Source organism: Bombus affinis, chromosome 6, assembly GCF_024516045.1.
Source record: "Bombus affinis isolate iyBomAffi1 chromosome 6, iyBomAffi1.2, whole genome shotgun sequence".
Lineage (NCBI taxonomy): Eukaryota > Metazoa > Arthropoda > Insecta > Hymenoptera > Apidae > Bombus > Bombus affinis.
This window is the reverse complement of record NC_066349.1, coordinates 2,040,476-2,065,239: the sequence shown is the minus strand read 5'-3', so window position 1 is coordinate 2,065,239 and position 24,764 is coordinate 2,040,476. Positions and strand designations below refer to the sequence as shown.

At 44.8% G+C, this 24,764-nt stretch overlaps 1 protein-coding gene across 1 annotated transcript in view; it reads right to left on the bottom strand.

The window, feature by feature from the left end:
• LOC126917117 (neurogenic locus protein delta) overlaps positions 1-24,764 on the bottom strand; it is a 48,184-nt gene that overhangs the window by 12,635 nt on the left and 10,785 nt on the right. The window contains exons 3-4 of the mRNA XM_050723631.1: positions 16,439-16,502; positions 6,677-6,928 (exon numbers count right to left, since the gene is read on the bottom strand). Of these exons, the coding sequence (XP_050579588.1) occupies positions 6,677-6,928; positions 16,439-16,502 (316 nt within the window). The remainder of the gene's footprint in view (positions 1-6,676; positions 6,929-16,438; positions 16,503-24,764) is intronic.

Genomic DNA, 24,764 nt, shown 5'->3' with positions numbered 1-24,764 from the left:
AATTGAGAATTTTTAATAAATTTAGAAAATCACGCTTCTAACGTTTCATGCGAGTTATCCAAACAAAATAATCCTACTTCTATTCTCGCCATATTTTCCAAACAGGAGAAATGAAGTTCTAAGCAAAAACCTATGTATGAAACATTATTTTAATAAAAACATTTTGCCAAGAGTACTTGAAGCGAAACTTGAAAAATGTAATGTACACAACATGTTGATACATTAATTAACGACGTTTCTATATACTATTCAATTTAGTTTCCCCCACACTGGTGATCAAATTCTGATAATAAATTAGAGCAGGACAGGATGGGTACGAGGAGAAAGATCGCCCACATAGCAGCACACGCCAGCAAGGGTAACGAAATTGTGTCACGTGTCACGCAGTTTATCCAGTCCGCAAATATATCCAAAGTCTTTCAGTTGGCTGCCAGCCACCGGTTCGGTTACGTACGTTCCTCGAGCATATAGATCGCGGATCGCGTCTGCCATACCACCACACCATCTCCTCTGCGCATCTATCGCGTCTTCAATCGGTTTTATTTCCCGCACACGTGTCTTCCGTCCGCGAAATTTTTCAGCAACCTTTGCGTTCTAACTTCTCTGATCTTTACACTTCGCAATGATCCTTCGTATACGTTATAGGCCGGCACACGTTCTCCAAAAACGCGTTGCGGAATTTATCTGAAATTCGTTAAGTGGGAGTTCGAGGTCGACGATATTTGTCGAATACAAAAATTACACGATATACTTCGAAATTATACACAGTCGATTCCCTAATTACTTGGAATAAAATAGCATTTACATATATGCAAGAGAATTTTTCACTAATTCTTCCATTAATTACGATTTTTCATTCAAATGATAAAAACCAACGATCAGATTATAGTATTCGATCGGTAGAAGTTAGACGAACAGAGACTATATTTTCGTTTGTAAAAATCGAATAGAACGTAAGAGCAAAGTTCTTTCGTCGAAAGGATGTTTCATGAATGAGAAACCCTCTCTATATGATACGTCTTTCTTTTTTCCCAGTCTAGGAAAACGGATAGATCTAAAAAGTATTTTCAAGTTGGATGCTTCCTTCGCAACTGTACGACAAAAGTTAATTCCTTAATTATCTGACGTGCCTTAGAAAAATCGGTCAACTGGAAAGAGAATAAGTCCATCGAGCGAATGAAAATAAAGGAAAAGAAACAAAAAGAAACAAGGCCAACCTAACCCCACCGAAAGAACATTTCACAGATGAACAATCTTTCATAAAGACACGTCTTTCTCTAAGCTTACAGAAAGGATATAGAAGTTAAGAGATCGCGAGGTGAAAACAAGCTGGACAAAAGATCTGCGAAGAACTCGGTCGGCTAGTGTCTTCCTGAATGAAGGGGTTGAAGGTGGTTCGTCTGGATAAAGAAGAGAAGGTGAACCCTGTGGCAGAGCGTGTGGGGGCCACTGAGAGGACAGGAGAGGGCCGATGGGCCGCGTGACCTTGGCACCGAGCGCAACGGCCCACGAAGGCGGCTCTCGATGGAGCTCGCCAGTCTCGACGCGCTAAGGAGCGTATGGTATTTATAGAGTGGAGAACCGTGAGGAACGAGTCTCGAGTTTGGTTGCTGGATCCCGCGGGACGACGAAAGGAACGGGCAAATCGCACAGATTCTACCGGCCCTTGGAAAAAGAAGAATTCAAAAGCAGGACTGGAAAGAGAGAGAGAGAGAGAGAGAGAGAGAGAGAGAGAGAGGAGGAGGATTGGCTTTGGTGAAAACCGACTGTTCCTGAATTAAACCCTGGGATTACGGCAACGTCTGATGCCGAGTTTAAACTCGGATAGACTATGTTGTGGCATTGGTGTGTGGTAATCTTTCGCGAAGTATGTATCATTCTCAGCTGATCGGGGAGAATTGGTAGCGTTGCTATCGTGTTAATTAAATCTGGATCGAGTGTCAGTAAAGAAAAAATTTCATCTTTCAACTATACTTGCATAATATATATTTTATTTGTCTTTATATAAAATTCACTGTTGTAACGACAAAGGTAATACTAAATTGGAAGGATAAATGTTTGAAAATTTGTGGCCGATAGTCTATATGGTAGTATACCGAAGAAATAGAGCACAGGAAACAGCGCAAACATGGCTGAAAGCGTCCTAGATTCGCAGGTATCATTCGGCCAGACATTGACAATAGACTCGTGGCCCTCAGCTGATGGAAGAGCCACGAGGAGACGGCAACCTGCGCCACGCAACAGACCCTTCTGATGAAGAACATTGACAACAACCGCGTTCCACCTTTCCTTCCACGTAAAGACACCATGAAACGCGTTGAAACCGATATCATTCTATTTAAACGTCCACAAGCCCGTAGCCGTACTTTCGCTCCCCTAAATGAATTTTACGACTCGTGTCCAACGTACGTATCGATTTTTCTCCGGTCTCCGACTGTTAACCGGCGCGGCGTCGTTTCGTGCCTGACCTTTCGTGGAACAGCGACAATGAGTTTCAATCGAACATTCTCCCCCCTATCTACCTCTGTCTACCTGACGCGCTAAACAGGACTATTGCTCTATAGAAAGTTATACACAGAGCCGAAGAAAGAATCGAAGGAAAATTCAGGAAATGCTGGCACAGGTAGCTCCATCAGATCTGCTCAATATGAAAGAGAGACAAGAAAAAGAAGAAGAAGAGTGTGACGGGGACCAATGGCTAGGGGAGGGGTTGAAATGGAAGCGGACTGTGAACGTGAGGCCGGTGCAGCTGTTGGTTAAAGCACCGACCTCTGTGCAGCTGTCAGGGGCCCACTCGGCCTCTTTCGGCGTAGTTCGCCCGCTCGTGTTGCAGCTGCCTCTGCAACAACCCCTGTAATACGTCCAGGCACCCCCGAAAATGCGCCTGGCTGCGAGCCACCCTATCCTTCCGCTACCCCTAGCCTCGTTAACCCGTTTTACAGGACGATCGGCTATATACAGTGTTATAGCATGCTCGAGGGACTGGTTTTTGTGCGCCGGCCTTTCTTCTCCTTTTGCGTGTCTCCAACGATTAACCGTTTATGTCAGTGTGTTTTTCTGCTGCTCCGATGGGTCAGCCCTTGTTTGAATTTTACTTTATGTTTTACCTTACGTAAACTGGAATTGAGGAAGGTTAATGGATAAATTGAATTGCAAGCCGATGTATTTTGCTTTTTCTTCTTCCATCTTTCTTTCTTTCTTTTTTTTTTTTTTTTTTTGTTTTTTAATGAATTTACCAGGTTGATTGGAATTCAAATGGAAGCTTCGTTCCTAACTTTTCGACGTCAATTACGTTCGATGGATTTCGAAAAGCAATAGAGAGATTGGATCGAAAGTAAGTGGAAGAATGCAGCAGGATTAACGGACAGATAAAATCGAAAAGATAATTGCCCAAAGGGGGGTCGTCACATTTTTCTGCCCACGGGTGGTAGACATTTTTTACAGAAAGCGGCACACCGGGTCAGCTGAGCAAACGCGCTGAGTACACAGCCGCTAGGACACGATACACGCGTGTACTCTTGCCATTTCTAGAAACCGAACCTCGATGGCTTCCATTGCTTTTTGTACCGTTCTCACGAAACTTGTTTGCCAGGCAAGTTCAATTTCAATATATTTTTCAACGCATCTATTATTTATCTTCTTACTAATTCGTTGCATATATTAGCGAAAATAAACGAAGGAAGTGTTACGCGCCGATAACTGTGAATCTCAGGCAAAAAAGACACTTGGAACAATGACAAGACGATCGAGCAAAGAGTGTCACATACATTACGTGGCGATTAATCGTAGTCGATCTGTTTCCCGTCGCCAGACCTCGCACGCGTCCACGGGCCAGAACTCGCATTAAATCGCAACAATGGCCCATTCTCATCGCGTCGAGGGGGCGGCGGCGGTGCAGGAGGAACAGGAAGGCGGCGAAAATCCTGGAAACGGTGGCGTGGGCGTGAGCTTGGCCGCACACGTGAGAAAAGATCGGCCTGCGATCGCAACGAGAGGCAACCGTGTGGTCGTCGGCGTTTTTCGCCGTCTATCAGAGACAGGGACGGCACTCGACACAGACTGACTTTCCTTCGCGAAACTCAACGCACGAACAGACGATTCCACGAATGGCCGGGAATGTCACGAAATGAAGAGTAAGTAGTCTATTAGTAATCAATGCGCGGAGAAACTTTGTCGAGCGCCGGTGCTCGACGACGAGTGCAACGACCGATCGACGACGGCCACGAGAACACACCCGGAGACCCTGTCGACGACTTTGACTCTTCCTCTCGTCGATCGTTACAAGAGGATTATTGAAGCGCAGGGAGGATGATTAAGGGAAGATCGACGGAAGTTTACAGGTGTTTCGAAGATTCGAAGCTCGTAAGATTTGTAATTTTGTATGGTTTTATTTGGTTTACATGCGTTTGCGTATGGTTGGATTTGCACTTGGAAAAAATAGGTACGATTACGTGTGTACCCAGCTGCATGTGAACAAATTTCCAAATCTTTCATGGATTTCAAAGTTTAGAGGATGTTGATCAGTTTCAGTTGATCGCAAAGTCGAGGTTACTATTTGACATAAACGTTGGCAGGAGAAAAATTCTCATAAAATCGTGGCAGGTTTGTCGATGTTCGATCTTAGAATCGAAATAATCTACAGTTCGATTTGAACGATTTCAAATATGTAACAACGTCTTAATGACTGGATGGATCACGAGATCGTTTATAGGATCGTTTAGACTCGCGATTGTGGCGAAATTCGCGAATACCATTGCCCTGACAGCGAGTTGACTCGAATGTTGGCCGCGGACGGGAATGCGATGACTTGGCACGCTGGCAAAGGAAGCAAAATAAGATCGAGATCTCGGATGCCATCGTCGAGGGAGAGAAAAAGGCCTCCCGCGCGAGCTCTCTCGCGCGCGGATCTTGCGAAACCGAGTCCATTCAAATCTATCCTTCCGACACTCCTGCAACCATCGACCAGCAAACCAAAGAAACGAGACAAGAAAAAAAAGTTAGAAAGAAAATGCCGTGAAACAAAGGAGAGAAAGCGCAAGAACGATCGAAACGATCGAAGACGAAACGGAAGAGAAGGTTTGGAAGGTCCTCGCACCAGCTGCACCACGTAACCTGCTCGTCGTAAACTAGAAGCATCGAGAGGCAAGCACAGCGACAGCTACGTGGCGATCCAGTCGTCCCGTTCCAGTCTCATCCGCGTGCACACCCACACGTCTATGCGGGTGAGACGAGCCTCCAACACGGTGAGAGACTGAAAGAGCCACACACGATGAAGGAGTTTCCATCCACACATCAACGATTATCCTGAACGTGCACGAGGTGCACGTGGAATGTAGACACTGAGAGCTACACGTATATACATACACGTACAGATTAATCCTGAGAAGCTCGAGAGAGGAGAGCTCAGGTACGCGAGAACGAGCGACAAGGAGGATGCTGGATACAGAAGACGAACTCGAACACGACCAGAAGAGAGAATATACTCATATACATACACACACGTATACATATGAAGAGAGAGAGAGAGAGAGAGGAAAAAAGAGAAAGAAAGGAGAGGAGGAGACACGTATATACACACGGAGAGACGGATAGACAGCAGATACGGATATAACAAGGGAGTGGAGAGGGAGGGGAGAAAAAGGAGAGAGAGAGAGAAAGAGTGAGGAATAGAGAGGTGCACGGGGTACAGAGCGGGGCCAGAGCAGAAAGAGAAGGCTCTCTCTTTCTGGTATGTGTGCGGCGCGCGCGCGAGCCGAGCGTGGGAAGCTGCTGCACGCTCGGACCCGACACTGCACCGACACTGCACCGGGCCTCTCCTTCGTGGACTCTCGTCGAGTTTGTCGAGTTTCGTGCTACGAACGAGAATAGAGAGAACGCTATATACCGGCCGGCGCGGACTAACGTCCTGGAGTGAATGTTATATAAGCGTTGAGAGGCGAGCTGACTAGCCTCTCCGGATGGATTCTACGCGAGTTTTCTGAAAATTATACTTGGCTTTTTCTACCTTCTTTCATACATCGCTGTTTAAACGCTTTAGAAACGAAATATTTGGAAATATTATACAATACGAAGCGATGAGCGTTCGTTTCTATTCGGCTGGAAAATTTGTATATTCTCTAAATTAACGTAATCTTTCGATAACGTAATTTTACATTTTATTGTAATCGTTGATCGATATATGAAATTTAATTAACGTGACCATTAAAAGCGTGGTACAATTATACCTTTCTCTGTTGTAACGACCACTTTCGTTGCCATTGACACGACACTTGGAATTCTACAAGCTCTTCCCCTGATTCTCTGCTCGCATAATTTCCCACGTCATTTAACCCTGTTACACAAATCACGTTGCTCGTCCTTTTCGCGTGTCATCAGAACAAGCACGGAAGAAAATCCTAAATTCGACAGCCTCTCCGATTACCAGTATAAATTACGTGAGGACGCGAGACACAGAGCCGGACGGGGCAAGGGATGAACAGAGAGACGAGGAGAGTCACGGAGAGAAGAAGAAAGAGAACGTCAGAGAGGATCGTCTCTGTAATTTCATACACGGAATTCCTACAAAAGGAGGGATGTCACGCGCGGTGCAGTCGCGATGGGAAGCGTGGGAGTGCACGCATATTACGTGTACGATAATAGGCGCTGCAAGGAGAAAATAAAAAGAGAGCAGACTTACGTGTATTGCAGTAGTCACCCTTCCATCCAGAGAGGCAGACGCGCTCTCCGGACGGGCTGCAGCTGTAATGACCGAAATTGTCGTCCCTCGGCCTGCACAGGTTTTCACAACCCTTTCCATAGTAGTGCGCCACGCAAGTCACCCTATATTCGAACACCATCTTCGCGTGTGCGCTTCTGTATTCGTCCTCGGTCCAATTCGGCCCGACGTCCAGCCACTTTTGCGTCGTCAGCCTGGTTATCAATACTTTTTCTGCAAATGAAGAAAATTGTCTGCGTTAAAATTTTGTGATATTTCCTTCTATCTTTGTTATTTCTGAGAACTGGGAAATGTAAATTCTTTCACAAAATGTTAATTACTATTAAACACTATTAAGGTTTCGTTGCATCTTTTTCTTTCTACGCTATGAAACTGTCTTAAAATATTTCTATTCTTTTTCCCAGTCTTTTCTTATACGAAGCAATAATTTTGTTTACAGTACGATAATATTGCTTTCCCAGGAGATCAATTAACCTCGCTGCAATTCAACTGGATTTGTCAAGAGATTCGCTTCGATTGATACGATACAATTAACTGCTCCGTTTGCCCGGCTGAAATCAATTCCAATTTACCACCCATTGATTTCGACACGTCCGCGATGTCCCACGTGTCGCTGTTTCCCCCAGGAACATCCCCAACAATACCACCTATCATTCTATACTCTCTCGCTCTATACGACCGAACAACCCCTCCGATCAATTACTACGACGATTCTTCAACGCGACAATTTCACGCGTCAAAATCACGCTGATCGACGTGACACTAAATCGAAAGCGTATTCAAAAATCTATCGTGAAAGCAACGCGATCAATACGATGAGTCTGAAATTTGACGCTTGCAAGTTTCATAAATCAGCACGAACCAACCTCGAAAGAGTACTAAAAGATCGATCGCTGGTGATCATCATCGTCTTGACGCATCTCGATCGATCAATCGTCCACGGCAGAGGGAGAGAGTGCGGCACGAAACGCGAAAAGTAATTAAGCATGTCCATCGGAAGGGCAGAAAGAGAGAGAGAGAGAGAGAGAGAGAGAGAGACATACAGACAGAGGAGCAGCGAGGTGGTGGTGCTGCGCCCAATGATGCGATCGAAGTGCATCGGCCTCCGGCGAGAGAGACAGAGAGAGTAAGAGAGAGGGCAGACCGGACGTTCGTCCGCTATTGCTACTCCGCCGGCGGCACGCATCCGGCACAAAGAGAGTAAGCGTATACCACCACGTTGTGGCTCTGGGAAAGAGGCGTTCTTCTTTTCTTCTTCCTTCTCTTCTACACCGCCACCACACAAACTACTACCCTCTTCCTTTCCTATGTATCTCCACCTCTTCTACTTCTCCTGGCTGCCTCCTCCTTCTTCCTCCTTCTACCATTGCCTACCTGTTTTCGCAACAGAATAAAAGTAGAAGGAGGAAGAAGAAGAGCACACACGGTTCAGGCTTCCTACTAAACGTATTATCGTAATGGGGCAACAGATTAGGAGGGCTCGTCCATCTTTCTCCGTCGTTCAAGCCTCGATCAGGTGCCCTACCGAAAAAGCTGCGTCTCACGATGCACACAGGGTCCAAGCAAGCCTGACTGGGCCAGTTCATGATGTTCGTGTGAGAGACTCATGGCACGGGCAAATGGGTCGAGTAGTATACATCGGCCGTGCTGTATGGTTACGTTGTGGTCGGTAGCGTAAGGAAGAGTTAAGTGGTCAGCCTCCGTGTTCCTGTTCTTTTTTATCCTTTTCTTTCTTTTCTTTTCGTTCTAGGTTTCGGTTCCCTTCAGGGCCTCCGTGATGAACCTAATGAACGGTTCACCGGAGCAGTCTCGCGATCGCCAGGGGTCTATTTTTGAAACTTGGTTGAATTTCGACAGTCTCCATTTTTCTTTTTTACTTTGCCGCGGTAATCGCCAGCGAACACTCGCGAGTAGAAATTGGGCGAAAAGAGAGTTTTGGTATAGTCGAGGGAAGCATAGGTTTCGAGATGCGTTCAAGGTGTTTTCGAGATACAAAAAGCAATTGTTTCGCGAAGGATGAAAGACGAGGCGCGATCGTAAGAAGATCGCGCGCTTCGAATCAGCCGACCAACGATTTCGCGACGCCTGTTTGAAGCTACGGAAAACCGTGACCATATCGCGCGGCGACAACCGTCAGAAAACGGACCTTTCGTTACGCTATCGAGTCTGACCGGAATTACAAAGTCCACGCGTATTGTACAGCCTATTTCACCCGAGCATATACTTTCAATATTTCTGCGCATTTCAATTTCTCATAAACGTCTGAATATTTGACGAATACAAGAGGCGGGACGGTAAGTAGGAAAAAAGGAAACTACCGAAACTGAGATTTCTCGCGACTAAAGATCTCGGTGGGAACGTAAATATATATTATTCTCAAGTAAAATACACAGTGTATCGCCTAACTAAACATACTCGTACAATGTTTGTAAAGCAAACATATATCTCAAATTATTAATAAATAATCGACGGAACAGGCAGATCGAAGCAGGGAAGGGAATCGACGAAGAAAAGAGCAAAGAAGTTAAAAAAAAAAAAAACGAAAGAAGATAAAAAGAAGAGTAGAAATAAAAGGACGAAACGCAGGATTCGCCGATGGCGTGCCCGGCAATACTTAAACAGAATACCCAGGGCCCTCTGTTCCCAGAAGGGAAGTAACGTTTCGTTGTCGGCGAAACGGGAGTCGAGGGAGAAGCAGTTTACCGAGCCTATCTTCCCAGGTGATGCTGTTACGAGTTCTGAAAACGCCGATGTTCGCACGCCACCACCGCAGATGGACGTGTGTACGCGCGATCGACTTCGTTTCGTCGTCCTTCGTCTTCGGCATCGATTCGCACGGCACGATGCTTCCATCTTTTTCCACCACTTCTTCTCTCTATCCAGCCTCTATATACGTTTTATTCGTTTGCTTTTCGGATGAATCGGTATTTTTTCTAACGGCTAGACATAGATACAGGAGGATATAAAAGGGGAAAGAACGGTTCTTAAGCGGTCTGTTTACGTTGAAAAATCGTATCAAGAAACTGATTTCCTGGCTGTTCGTTAACGAGAAACTCCCTATTGTTTCCTGTGTCTATGCGTGTGGATTTTGCTCATGCATTAAACATTGTACCATTAAAACGGAATTATTCATGTTCGCGTATAGGCGGATCGTTTATGTTCGCGACTAATGTCGGATGCGAATCAACGGAACGCAATGAAAATCGTAGTGAGATAAGGGCTTTAATAACGATGTTCCAAAAGTGTTCTATGTTCTATGAAACTACATGTACTCGAGAATTTCTTGCACAATTTCAAACGTCTTATTTGTATCGACGGATCAATGAATTTGTTGTAAGATAATTTCATATCGCTCGAATAAGGCAGAAGATCTTCCAACAAACGCAGCGTGTCTCGCGTAAATTCCTCCTCTTAAACTTCTTTTCCTTCTCGAATCTCCGTTATTGAGCTTTCCAAGATCGATTATCAAGCGACGATCTAAAGATTGCACAATCTGTACGATATATTGGGTTGGCAACTAAGCGATTGCGGATTTTGTCATTAAGTGGTATTGACAAATCCAACCCAATATATCCCGCGTTATAGATTCTGTAGATCGCGGAAATTTAAGCTTACGAAGAAAGAGAAAAAGAGCGTAAAGATTTCAGGAAAATCAAAGCGTATATAAAGATACAGCGTAAATAAAAAAAAAAGTGTGAATTTGCGTGAAAAGAGATGATCAAACTGAATGAAAATACATGTTGATCTAAGACACCGGTGAAGAGGTCGATCATTCGCTCGTGACCAGTCTTAGCGCGACTTCCTTCTCGACGTGAACGCGTTATTCCGGGAGAAAACGCTTGGCAGTCGTTCCTCCAGTGTGGAACGGCTGCGTGCACGCCTGCGTGTGCACCTGTAAAACGCCCGGTGAACTCGAGGCCAGGCCGATTCAAGGTATTCATTAACGACGCGGCGGCAGCGCCGCGAGTAGTCAGACATTTTCTATTGTTCATTCAGAAACGAGCGGTCGTCGAAGGATAGCCCCGAGCTGGCAGGTAGCCAGATGCATTACTCAACCACCGTGGCTCCTCTATCGCGGAAAAAACTCTCGTAACCTGGATCATTGTGTCGCGGATAGTTAGCCTCTTCGAACGACATCGTTCCACTGGTCGCCACATATCGCCAAGAATAAATCATACGCGGCATACGTCTTTATACGGAACATGTTTATTTGCTGTTTTTGTAGATCAATTAATCGTGTCAAATTGTAGGCTTGTAAACTGAGACGAGCTTTGGTTACCGCGCCTCCTTTGACGATCCGTATCGTCATTTCACTGTGGTCTCGCGAGTTACAGGTTTTACGTTGTGATATCGAGAAGACCGACAACTTATGGTTACGTAGATTAGCATTCGTAACTGAACGCTTTGATCGATTTGCAGAGTAGGATAGATTTTATCAAGGTTTACATAAGTGTATCTAGTAAATATCACAGTGTGTATAAGCGAATAATTAAAGGTAACAGATTACTAGTTGTTATTTTCTTATGAATGTAAACTGGCTTGGGCGAGACTTTACGACTTAAATCGTAGCTTTCAAATGTAACTCAAGGGCTTGCGGTCGGTTTCGATTTTCACCCTTCGATCGACACCCTCTGTCCAACCACACACACAGAACTTCTAAGTCATCCGCCTCTACGAACCCGGACTAAATTTATGATTTATGAATGAAACGCGGTAAGAACCCTTCATCAACGTCGAACTGTTCAAATTAGCACGGAAATTGGAGAACTAAGCAAATACGAACATTTAATATGATATAATTTTGTGCCACTAACGAGTCTCCTTTGCCTCAAATTAACGCAATAAAAAACTGTACAAAAGTAACAAGAAAAAGAAGCTTCAAAAAAGAGATGTACATACAACTGTACGAAAGATAAGAGAAAACGCACTTAGCGATTAATTAGCAGCCGATAAAACATCTTAATACAGCTTTGTTACCAACTGACGAGGCAAGGAGATATGCATGCAGGTTGATTTTTCGATATCTCATCGTCGATTCGACGAATTACGGGGTTCCGGGAACAAGCCAGGCCAGTTCTGTGTTATCACGGCGGGTACATGCGCGCGACAGCGGACCAATTACTCCGCTCGCTCATTATCGTTCGGCTGTGGAATGGCAGGTGCGCCGCGAGGAACGCGCACGGCGTGTACAGTGCACACGCGGCCGCGTGCACACGGCGTGTCCCCCGTCCCGACAGGAGCAAAAGGGAAAAGCGATGGAGAGCGGTTGACAATCGACGATGACGTAAGCCATCTCCTCTCTGCTCGCTATACCCGAGTTCCCGTTCAAGCTGCTCTGTACACACTGCTACACCGCAAAACCGTCGTAAATCCAGCCGCGTCTCGTTTCGTTTAACGAACCGCGTTACCGCAAACGAGACCTCTCTGCTGATTCTCTTCTGGCTGCTGCTTCACTCACGCCTTTTCGTTCAATGAACGAAAGGAGAAACGGAGACTCGTGTTACCAAAATCAGTGTTTTTCGGGGATTTAATCTTCTAAGGATCATGAAGGAATATAAATTCTATTATATTGAGACGATATGTCTTAAGGAAACTTTTAGAGAAACTGGTTGGTTAGATCGTCATAATGAAGAGACTAATGGAAAGTTTAATGGAAGTTTAATCGTTCCGATTCCATTGTAATCGATTCTATGGATTCTATTATCAACGGGACTACGTGTTACTTCTTCTTAAGTTTCATAATACGACTCACGCAGTAGAATGTCGAATCTTCAGTTCATCCGATCCAGAATCAACCGAATCTCGAGAAAGTCCTACACCATCGAACAACGTCATCCGTAAACAAGAATCGACTGCAAAAAGAGAATGCCTTTTGTCGTGATAAAGAAAGGGCCTACCTTTGCTCGATTTAACTATTTCCCTAGCAAGTTTCTGCTGGAAACGGAACCAGAAATAATTCCAACGATAATTCGTGGCGCAGGTGCGGTCCTCGAGCAACCACGTTGTGTATCTTCGGCTTATGGGCAACGGGCAAACGAACGCATCGTGTGGCGAAGAGGAAAAGAGAAGGAGAGAAAAGAGAGGTTAGTAACATAGAGAAAGGCAGGGAGTGAGACGGAGGACGGTGTGGGCCTGAGAAAGGAAGCAGCATCCGAGCAACGCGAACAGCAATAAAGGGCTCGTTTCACCAGTACGTTGGGGGCATTATATTGTGCGTGGCGCGGACGATATACACGGCTGGCGCACACAAAATTCCGAGCACAATGTGCGCGGTGTGTTTCGGCGATAAAGGGGCCCGGGGTATGTCCAAACATACGAGAACCAAGCGGACAAAACGCGCGTCGTACTATATTAATGGCAGAGTGTGGTTGCTCCATCTTTCTTGCTTCGTCTCGGTTTGTCTCTTTTCAGTCGCGGATGCGCCGGGCAGGTACATCTGTGGGATAACGGTAGGAATTCCGTTCTCGGGCGAGCTTGAAACAAAGGAAGCCAAGCTCGATTCCCTTCGTAATTAGCCGCTTCGACGGGGATCAGAAGAGAGTTTTTCTGGAGTTGCGCAGCTGTGGAGCCTCCGTGGGACTAGGAAGCTTCGCGAAGAACCGGAAGAAATTTCATTAAAAAAGTAGCGGAAGCGATCCTTTCGGCAAGATATTTCCGTAGAACCGCAGTTTTTTTTCTTTCGTAGAATGTCGCGGAAAAGTTTCAGTTTGAATAATGATATTAATCAGGAGAGTGAAAGAGTAGAATGTCGAGGAAGTTGTTTCGTGGAATTACCATTTTACGTAGTACATCGGAGAAGTTTGATTAAAAAGTTAGAGTCGAGGATCGCACTGCGAAACGACATTTCGTAGAAACGGAATTGGAAGGCTTGAAACCACAGGAATATTGTTAGGATACCGAATTACAGAAGGATACTGTGTATCAGAGCAAATAACAGAAGTATTATACGTCGCGCTAAGAATCGTCATGGTAGTCAGACTGACTTCTCAGTCCACTGCTACATTTCACAAAGCGATATCTTGTATTTAATATTGGATAACGTTACGTTAAAAATCATTGAAAATTCAAACGCCTCTAGGTTAATTAATACTCTCGAAGCTTCAAATTATATACACCGCTGTTATGATTCTTAATGCACCGAATGATATTCATCCGATCGAGCAAATATCTCGGATCCCTTGGTCTAGCTGCGTCATTCTAAACTTAAAAGATCAAGAAGGCCTGAAGCGTAGTAAGAAGAGCGAGACCGCTTAATTTCTTTCCCGAGGTCCTGTGTGTCTGGCTGGCAATTAGAATGAACCAGAGACCGGAAGCTATACGTGGCCGTGCAACGCTCTCATGCGTGGCTCTTATATACGCGTGTGTGTTCGCGCGGGTGTGTGTGTATGTTTGTGTGTGTGTGTGCCCAAGCACACTGCTTTACCTACGCTTACATCGAGTGCGAGGATCATGCCAGGACGGTAATTGAATTTCGTTATTTCGGGACTCACGTTCGACCGCTTAATTCGCTTTTATCTCGCCAATCTGACTGAGCTTTCCCCGGATGCGGAAACAATAAACAGTCCTGCTCGTCTTTCGGCTATTTACATGCATGTTTTCCCGGAGTACGTGCTTTAACGAGAGAATGTCGTGTCTCGAAACCGTGCGACGATTATCGCGTTCAAGCGTGCTCGCGACGATCATCTGCGGAAATTGAAGGAAATTAGGGTATCACTGGATCGACAAATCGTTCCGGTAATTGGTAACACTGATAAGTTGTACAATACTTGGAGATGTAAATGGATACGCGCTTTCGTTTCGCTCAATAGTTATACTATGCCAAGATTTATACAACTATCGATCGAGCCAGTTAGTTTTATTTCTATTGTGGAATCAACTCAAAAACCATCAGAATTCTATGTTCTATATTTCACAAAATTCGACTTTCTATATTTCACAGTTAGCAATATTTCATATTCTATACTTGGAAAATCTGTGAATTCTATATTTTCACATAATACACTTGACGAAACTGTACATCCCCTTCTTTCATTCTGTAAATGCTTAAACGATGCTTAAACGAATTTAGGTTTCTCGATCGTCTGGATCACTCGATTTCAGAGTATTTAATTTGAACATAATATAATTACTTTACGATCTAACGATACCGGGTGAAAGTTGAAATTAAACAACTCGCTCTCAAAGCTTAATTTGTGTTCTAATTTGATCTACTATATATATAAAAAAAGGGTTCGGCGAGACATCAAAGAATATAAATAGAAAAGTTCCGTGGTTTCTCGGCAAAATATCGGCTAGCATAGAAGAGTTCGATAGACGAGAACCCGGGTTACCCGGGTACACATAGGATACATCCGTATCCTCGTCCATAGAGGGTTTCGTATTACCGTGGCGCGTTGCTGGAAGCTAGGTGCTACGGTTACACAGGAAGGAAACACTAGCGCCTCCGGCTGCTTCTCTTTCCCTCGTTCCGCCTGTTCTCCGTACGCTATGACACAACAGAGAGCGCCGACCACTTTGTGCACGTGGACGCGTCGCGGTAATGAGCAAGGAAACATAACTGAAAATGGGTCGAGAACAGACACAGTCGCGAAGGGGGAAGAAATACTCGAGTACAGCTGGAACTATCGGCAGAATGTTGGCAACGCGGTTGCGATTTGCGGTGAGAGAATGAAAATTAGGAAAGAGAACGCAGATGTTCGCTAGGATTACGAGAATTACCGTATCTTTTGTTTACATTAGTCTATTATGTCCTTCAAGTTATTTTTCTTCTGTTGAAATAGGAACGAGATTGAAATGTAGGAATTCGAAGATCGTAACAATGTTGAAACAAAATACGTACACGTTACTTTGTCGTTGGAAAATGACACAATAAATGATGTAGGGTAGCAGATGGATACGCTACGCGACCAAGAGTCGAACGAAATATATATGTATATGTATTTGTTAAGAAACGACAATCATTCAATTCGATCTTCTTTCGAATCACGAACTATTACAACCGCAAACGAAGGAAACTATATCTTCTGCTAGTATTACTAATCCTCAGTCAAATCATCAAACAAGATTTTCGATCGAAAGCTCGAAAAGAAAAAACGGAAAACCGGTTAAACGAGAGTTGGAACCGCAGCATTCAGAAAAAAGCAACGATATCTGTCCGCGGAAATGTGCGGCACAGGAAGAGACCTGTCCCTCCGGAGGTTAAACGTATCGAAACCGTACGAAGTAGAAGAGGACGAAAAGAGTGTCGGAGGTCTTGTAAAAGAAGAAGAGGAAGTATACAAGGAGGTTACGTCTCTGGTGAGTGTCGTGCACAGAGGCCGGAAGTAGGTTCTCGGCTGGTTCGAACCCGATGCATGGTATCGAGAGCCACGACCCAGCTGGACTGCACATGCCTAACCTTCTAAAACCTTCCCCGTATTTAGAACTATACATAGAGAGAAAGAAGGAGAGAGAGAACTAATTTTAAAATATCATGCTCCTTCCTTCCTCCATTCCTCTCCTTTCATCTCCTCTTTTTTTTCCTCTCTTCATCTCCTTCATCCTTCGTTCTTCGTATTCTTTTTTTTTTTATTCGAAGCGCGTGCGAGCGCACTCGTGCCGCCGATACGAGGCGCACACGCGGGGCCTATAACGCTACAGAGACCAGATACAGTCTTCAGGAAGGCTTAATAGGAAGAGAGAATTACGAAAGATAGAGAGAGAAGGGTAGAAAAGGTTACTTACCGGGTGAGTGGTGTGTCGTGTTGTCTGCGTCGTGATAAGCCTCCACTATCAGCGAGAATGTGCCCTGGGAACAGAGAGGAGGTTGGTGAACTTCGATGAGACGCCAAGCTTAATCCTATTACTTATCTTAACCGCTACCCCTATCGACTTATACAGTTACTTATACCGCTGGTTGTAAGTCACTGAACACTTAACACGGTCAGGATAACGAAGACTTTAATTAGGAAATGATACTGATGCTTATGGACCATTTTCATCAGATAGACTTCTATCATACTATTGTTAATAAACTAACCTGTAACAAACTGTACTATGTATCCAAGATATTTTTTTAATGAGAGTCAGACGTGTGTAAATCTACGTCACTTTGTGTAAAAATCGATATATCTACATCAAAGAACTCACGATTACTAACAACTTCCTCGAAATTAATAATATTACAACTTCATTACCTCCACAAAGTATATGTTAGCCTACGTTGTTTTGCTTGCATTCTACTTAACCTGTTAGAATAAATTCTGCTAGTGGTTGTGCTAGAGATTAGCAAATGTTCGAGCGTTGAACAACGATATAAATCACTTAACGCGACAGATTCGATCGCAAAAGCAAGCCAAGTGAAAGATACGCGAACGACGCACAGAAACCCAAGTGTCCGCGTTTCGGCGCGAAAAAGCGCGGCAGCTGTGCGTGCCATCGCGTCACGCAATTAACAATAAATTAAACGTTCCAAAGGCGGGCTGGCCGGCCGATCGCGTCACGTGCGCACCTGCCACGCATTAGAAGGGTGCGTGTGTCCCTTTGGCGAAGCGTGCCTAAAAACCTGGCGGAACTCGAGCCGAGGTCGTGCGTTGCGGACAGATAGAGGCGCGACAGAGCGTGTTACGCCGCGCGTACCTTCAACCCTTTCTGTACACGAGTCGACGAACCCCTTCTTTCCCTCTAGCCTTTCGAATTACCGTGAAGGAAGAAGGGCGAAGAGGGCGAGGGAGCTTCGAACAGGGGAGGGTTAACTTTTATAACGACCAACCGGATATAAATCATGCGACAAGCGTTCCTCCGCCGATGGCACGTGCTCGTCCGCTCCGTTTGACCAAGAATTACCGAGGGATGGTTAATTGGTCTCGAAAATAAATAATCGATCCACATCGCGCCGGAGACCGTTTTAATGGAATGCTTTCGTCGCCATCGTCGTTCCGAGGAAACCTGTTATACTCATGTTTGCATTATCCATTATGGATATACGGCTACAAGTGGACATGTACACTTGTGTGTACGTGCATGCAGAACGGGCCACACACGCGACCGCGTATTGTGTAACAGAAATTACGTTTGTCTCTGCAGACACGCAACCGGCGATCTATTAATTCCCGCGCACGACCCGATCGTTACGTTGATTCGTATTAACGGAACAGTAATTGTAATTGATCATTCGGTTGATCGGAGAATTCGATAAGGTTCTGTTAACTCGGAAAATTCCTCGGTTTTTTTACGTTATTCACCTATGCGATCTTGCGTCTGATATTTTTCCACTTGCGCAAAGATCGCTTATCAAATGTGTTTATCGTCGGTCTTTAGCGAGCTGAGAATAAACAAGTCGATGGGATATATATTTCTTTCGTTTCTAATTATACATTGAAACGACGCGAGTGTATAGAGTACAAACACACCGATAGTATTCTAAACTTGATTCGCTATTTTTAATACCTTATTATCGTTTACCGAATTATTGTTAGTATAAGGAAAATGACAACGTCTTCGATAGCGCTCTTCGTATCAACTTTTTCATTGACTTCCATTTCGAACCTAATTATCTAACATAAGAAGAAACGGTTAACGAAGCAAACGCGAATCGAACGATTTCGCACGTCTCTGCGTAGAAATCCGGGCGCGAAAGGCACCGGTGTAGGCGTCGAATCGCTCGCACGACCATAAATCCAGCAACGATACTCCCTATGGACGAGCGTACGGCCCACGCCGCCGCGACACACGCACTCGTGCACACGCATCGTGTGCACGCCGCTGTCGTTCGTCCACCGGCGCGGCGGCACATTATTGTGTAATAAGTACGTGCCGTACACGCGGTGCTCCGTACGTGTACATGCAGTGATAATGCGACGTTTAATTATTAACGTCACACGCACGCGTATGTACACATCCACACACATGGTTCTGTATCGGCCTGCGTGTGTACCTGACACAGTCAGACGAGAGACTATCGAGACAGAGAGAGAGAGAGAGAGAGAGAGAGATGGTCGAGGAGCGGCTGGTATTACACACGACCTCGTTAGTCGTTGCCGCACCGTGAATAATAAATGTTTATATCCGGCCTCTCTGTCATCATCGTTGCCGTTCCTGTTCGCGTAAACGAGCCGGCAACTCGGACGTGCCGCGAGCACTGGGAACAATTTCATTATTCAGAGATCCCCGATGACCTGGCGCGTAGTAAGCCGAGTCGAGCATCGCTCGTGTGAGAAATCCGCTTTGCGTGTATCCCTACACCTATCTTTCTCTCTCCCGCTGCCGGGCCCGTCCTCTTTTTCGCTGCAGGTTAAACAGAACGATTTAACCCGGTTTTTCCATGATTCGTGATAGCACCTGACGAATGGGTGATTTGTACGTCGTGCGCATGGGTGTACACCCTTTTGATCGTTGTTTGAAACGCGATACTCCGCTGTACGGGCACTGTTTTGCTGCAATTGCTAATGAATCGTGCCTCGATGGCGTGATAGATGCAGATTGGATAATTAAATGTGAAACTGAGCTACGTTTGTATATCGAGTACCGAGGGTAGGTTTCATTTCCATGAATATTTGATATGTCGAGAGATCCCAGTGGATAATGCGAGGTAAACCTGTAGGCAAGTTTAATGTTTCAGCTGTTTAATGTTTTGCTAAGATTTGTAAAATGTAGTATTTGAATCCTTCCTTAGCTAACAAACGACTAATATTAATCGACTGAAACAGATCTAGCTTTACTCACTTACACTCATAACCGAATTCTCTTACAAGAGAATTCCAAGATATAATTGCAAGTTAAATGCTTAGCATTGCAACACATTCGTAATATAATAATAGTATGTATATATCATAACAGGCAAGTGTTTCGACAGAACTCATATGCACACTACATATAGGGATCTGCTAAGAACGAACATTTAGAATTTCGTCACTTTCGGGTCTTTAATCAAAAAATCGTAGACAAAAGTCCCTGGAATACCAGGCAACGTAGGAAAAAAGGCCGCGGCGATTTCTCTGCCCGATATATATCCCGTAAAATCACGAGGCAATTTGTCACCGGGAAAAGAACGAAAAGGCAGAGGGGCCGCAGGTATGTCACATGCGTGTACACGTTAGAAAGTTCCAGCGTGAATTCCGCGGTATACCTTAGTCCTCTGTTGAACCTTCGAGATGGGGCGCATTCGTTCACAGAGAAACAGAGATGGAACGATGAAAAAAAAAGGAATGGAAGAGAGAAGAAAAGCATGATAGGGATAAAACAGGAGGGAAAAGGTGGAAAGGGTGAGAGGATGGAGCGGAAGGTGTAGATGTCTGAAAAGAGAAGGAAAGCTGAAAGAGGTAGACCGCCCTTTTCTCTCGCGGCAAGGACGAAAGCGAGGCGCAATGGAGGCCAGAAAGAAGGAACGAAGGAACGAACGGTCCGCGGAGGCGGAGAATCAAGAGGGGGGCCCGAGCCGCGGGGGGAAGGAAATAAATTGTCGAGGAGACAAATGCCACCGTGATCGGCCGCTAATTTATTACGGGGATCGGAATTAAGCCGACAAAAACCTGAAAAAGCCTCGCGTAGGCATCCTAAGAACAATGTGTTGGGTGTGTTCAGTGGCCGGTTAGCAGTTCTGCCACGGCGGAACGAGATATAAAGATGAGCAAAAGAGGGACAAGGAGAGAGGAAGAAGAGAGAGAGAGAGAGAGACCGAAGATTTGAATGAAAAGGAATGAGAAGAAAGATATGGGAAAAGAAAGAAAGAAAGGGACGGTGTACTTCCACATACATATACATCATGTACGTAAATGTATATGTACAAGTACATATATGAATATATTTATATATATATATATATATATATATATATATACATACACTGTGTGAAAAAGAAACAAGGAAAGAGAGGGAAGAAAGAAGATAGACGCAAAAAAGCGCACCGTAAGCAGTAAGGTAACGTTGAAAGTGAGAAAAGGAAAAGGAAGGAAAAGAGGCACTGCAAAAGAGACACCGTCATATATTCCTTTTCTGGATATATATATACATATATACACACACAGAAGAGGAACCTGAATGATGGAAAGGAAGAGAAACAGCCTCTGCTCGTTCCGTGTTCGACAGACAGAGAAACGAGGATAGAATGGACGAGGCGATCGTGAAGGAGAGAGAACGCGAAGAAACCGGCTTAAGGCAGAGAAAGAAAGACAGAGGCTCGCTCACTCGCGGCAGTTGGTTCCCACGGCTGCGCAGCATACCTCCACCTTCTCTCGCCTCTCTCTCTCCGCTCCACACGACTCTCCTGCTCGTGCTCCTCTTTCGTCTCGTTCTTCCTCGCTCTAACAACTCGCCATCACGTCGACTCCTTTCTTTCTACTCTGTAATTCGTCTTTCCCCGTTCAATTCGCTCGAAAAAAAAAAAAAGAATGTTCTTTCCTCGTTTCGCACTATCGAGACTACATCTAGCCACTTCTTTTACTCCTAATACCTAGCCCCTGGCTTCTTTCTCTATTTCTTCGTCCCGATGGAATAACCTCGTCTAGCGCTCCTCTCGTTCGGTCATCCGTCCTTCTTTCGTACGTACGCGCGCACAGTTTCGCCACGCAGTGTGCGCAAGCGTTGCAATCTCGTCGCGCTGCATATATGTACATATATGCACGTATATTAATCATCGCGGAAAACGGTCGCGGCGAACGAGAAAGAAGAAACAGGTAGCCTGAACGTGTACACGATCGCATATAGATGCGACCGGTGATTCGGTATCGAGGCTGAGACTGTTGCTGTTGCAGCATGATTCATGGTGGAAAAGGGAGCCGGAAGTCGGCTACGACTTTTCGCCGTCTCCTGGGAAAACGCGCGATTATCCTTGCTGCAAGCTAGATCTTTACAACCGGTTGCACTAACTTTGTGTTCCTTTTTTTAAATAATCATAAAAGCTTTTAATGCCTGATAATAATATGCAAATGCTAGGAAGGCGAAGTGAAGTTCTTATGATAAACATTCTCATGCGAATATTTACCTGTTAACATACTTTTCGAAGAGAAATCTGTTTCAAGACAAAAATGCCATATCCAAATGATAAGTTCGCTCGAGTTCGCCTGTTAAAAGGTTAATTGATGAGGCATCGATTAGGTAAGGGTTGTTATAAAAAGGGCATAATGTAAGAGAAAAACATCGAACGAGCTATCGCAGAAAGCCGGTCGTCCTAGCGGTTCTATTTTTAACCATTCACGCTTTAATGTCTCGCGCGCGTAGACAAGCGTGTGGTCTCGCGCTCGACAAGCGTGGCATTTCCGCATGGAGAAATTTTCGTGGCCTCCATTCTTCGTCGAAAGGAGGAAGAGGAAACCGAGGATAACGAGCGACGACGCCAGCGTCGACTCTTCGCCTTTAAGCTATGCCTCCTATAGGCGCTCACGACCTATGAAAAGTACATTGACACACCCACTCGAACGTGCATATGAAGTTTTTTAAACGCGTTACGTAGTCCGTAACGTTGACCGGTCGACAAAAGTACGAAACAATTTCCGCGAGTCCTTTTTTATCGACGAATGGAAACGATACGTCCCCGCTCCCCCCGCTGACTATGTCGAAGTAGTTTAAAGGCGAACACAGGAGCGTGCATTTAATCGCTACTCGTTACACTGAATTATTACACCAACCGAATAATTTTATTCGTTCCTTTCCTCGTTTTGAGTAATGCGAACAAAAGTCACGCTTTCACAGTCCCTCTTTAACTCGCGCGAGCGTTCTTCTGTTAATGGATATTTCACTGAGCGACCGCGGCGATATTACCCGTTCGCCGAGTTTCTATTTCCCGCGCAATCTATTCAATTATTCAGCGGAATTTCCTGCGATCGATGCGTCTGGTCAATAGAATCGCATCGGTCGCGGATTTATTGCATCGAAACACAAACATAAACTCGATTCCTCTGTTGGTGTCGCGTTCAGAATTATGCATTCAGCGCGTCTCGCGGATGGAAACCATCGCGAGATGAACGAAGATATAGAACTAAAGGAGGAGGAAAAACATCGAGAAGAGCAAAAAGTGAAACGTGCTAGAAGCTAGAACTGAGAGATGAAGATACAATCTATTCTCGTAAATACACTGGTATAGAAACAAATGTCCCAGGCGGGATAGAGTTTGCCACGTAAAAAACAAATAAAATAAAGATACTTGACAAAAAATACAAGCGCAGTAGCAAAAACGCTCGATCTATAAGCATGATCTTTTTTTTTTCTTTTTTTTTTTTTTTTTTTTTTTTTTTTGTTTTACGATCACCCTGAACCAAATTGGAGGAGTTTCTAATGACAAAAAAAAAACGAGTAGAAACAAAAGAAAAACGAGCAGAAAAAAGAACAGTAGCGCGTTCGAAGTGTATACAACTGGTCGTGCGATCTTGGTATAAGGGAAAAAAATCCTGCTAATGTACCGGCAAGAAGTGAAATGGGCCAGAAAAGCAGGCTGGAAGGAAACGAATCCACGTGAACGGCTCGCGCGTTCCATGGAACATGTTAATAAGCTTAAACAGCAGGTCTATCAGCTGATGGTGTACCTGCTCGATGACCACGTGTCGTACCTCCAGGATGAGGCAGAAACATATGTGGGTACCTGTTTACGTGTCTCTCTATTCCGAGTCGCAACCAGAGTGAAGTTAGAAACGCTTGTGGCCCATATACACGCACTCTCTCTTTCTTTCCGGTACCAGCAGCGTGCACGAACCGGCAAAAAAAGATGGCCCCCGGGCAGAAAGCCATTTTACCATTATTACGGAGGGCACTCTTCCTTGCTTCTCTCGTTCAGCTCTTTCAGCATCCTTCTAAAAGAAGTCACTGATGCCGTAAGAAAGACGAAGACGCAAGAGAGGTAAAAGAAGCAAAAGACGACCAGCTAAGTAGCGAAAGACCGCTTCTTCATCATCATCCGCGACACGCTTCGAGTAACCGTGCCTCCGCCTCTTAGTAAGCTATTTGTAGATAAGTTCAAGCGCGTTTGTAATCGTTAGCCGACGTAACGCTCTAATTAGTTATTCTGCTAATTAGATTTTGACGGTTAATTAGCAGCCGACTTTCCCACGATCGGAACACAATGGCCGCCTCGAGGCGCCACCTGCCACGCGTTTTTCCGCCATTCGGCTCTCGCTCAGATTTGAAGTATTGTCGTTCGTCGATATACATATATATATGTCATATATATATATATATATGTATGTATCTATATCGATCCGAAAGATACACGAAACGATCTTATTACGTATGCGGCGTGCAAATAGAGAAAGAAAGGAAGCGACGAGGTAGAAAAGAGGTCAATCGCGGGTGGTTCTAAAGATACTCTACAGCTTGAAATCTCTTGCTAGCCCTAGCGAATAAGTTTGCACCGCAGTCGTTTCTTCGTTTGATCTGCTGGCGTCGAACTTCGTCATCTCTAACATCGTGTCTTGCGTCATATCAGAAGGAAAACGGAAATGTGTCAAACATCCACCATATGACTGAGCTTACAAATGGATGAATTTAATAAACACGGCCTGCCTACAAAAAATATATCTTTTTAATATAGGTACACTACCCTTTATTAATCCTGCGAATACAGTACAAATCCATGAACATTATTCTAGAAAACTGCATACTGTAGCAATGAAAATAGATAAAGGTAAAGCCTAAATGCCATCGCAGAAGTTATTCGAAGATATATGTACACGATCCAAACAAGTGCTACCAAGCTTTTAAAATAAACGTGAGAGGCTTGTTACTATAATATGTCAGAATTAATATTCTTCATCTATTCTTTATCGATATTCTTTGACGGTACCATAAAAGATGAATCGGCAGTTTCTCAGTTGACTCGAGAAATCACCGGCATTTACAATTGCGAAACTTTCACCGAATCCCTCTGGTGTACCTATCTCGCGGAGCGATATAAGAGAAAAAAGCCGCGGTATCCGAGCATCGTGGAGCTGACTCGGGTAGAGTACCGGTCAGCTGGCGTCCGAGTCCACGTCGCGTCCTCTCCCCGTCTCTAAGACGTAATTTATGCTAAACGTTTCACGTCGTGGATGCCGCGTATCGGCGTACACCCGAGTCAGCCATTCATCCGACGCCCTTCTCCGCT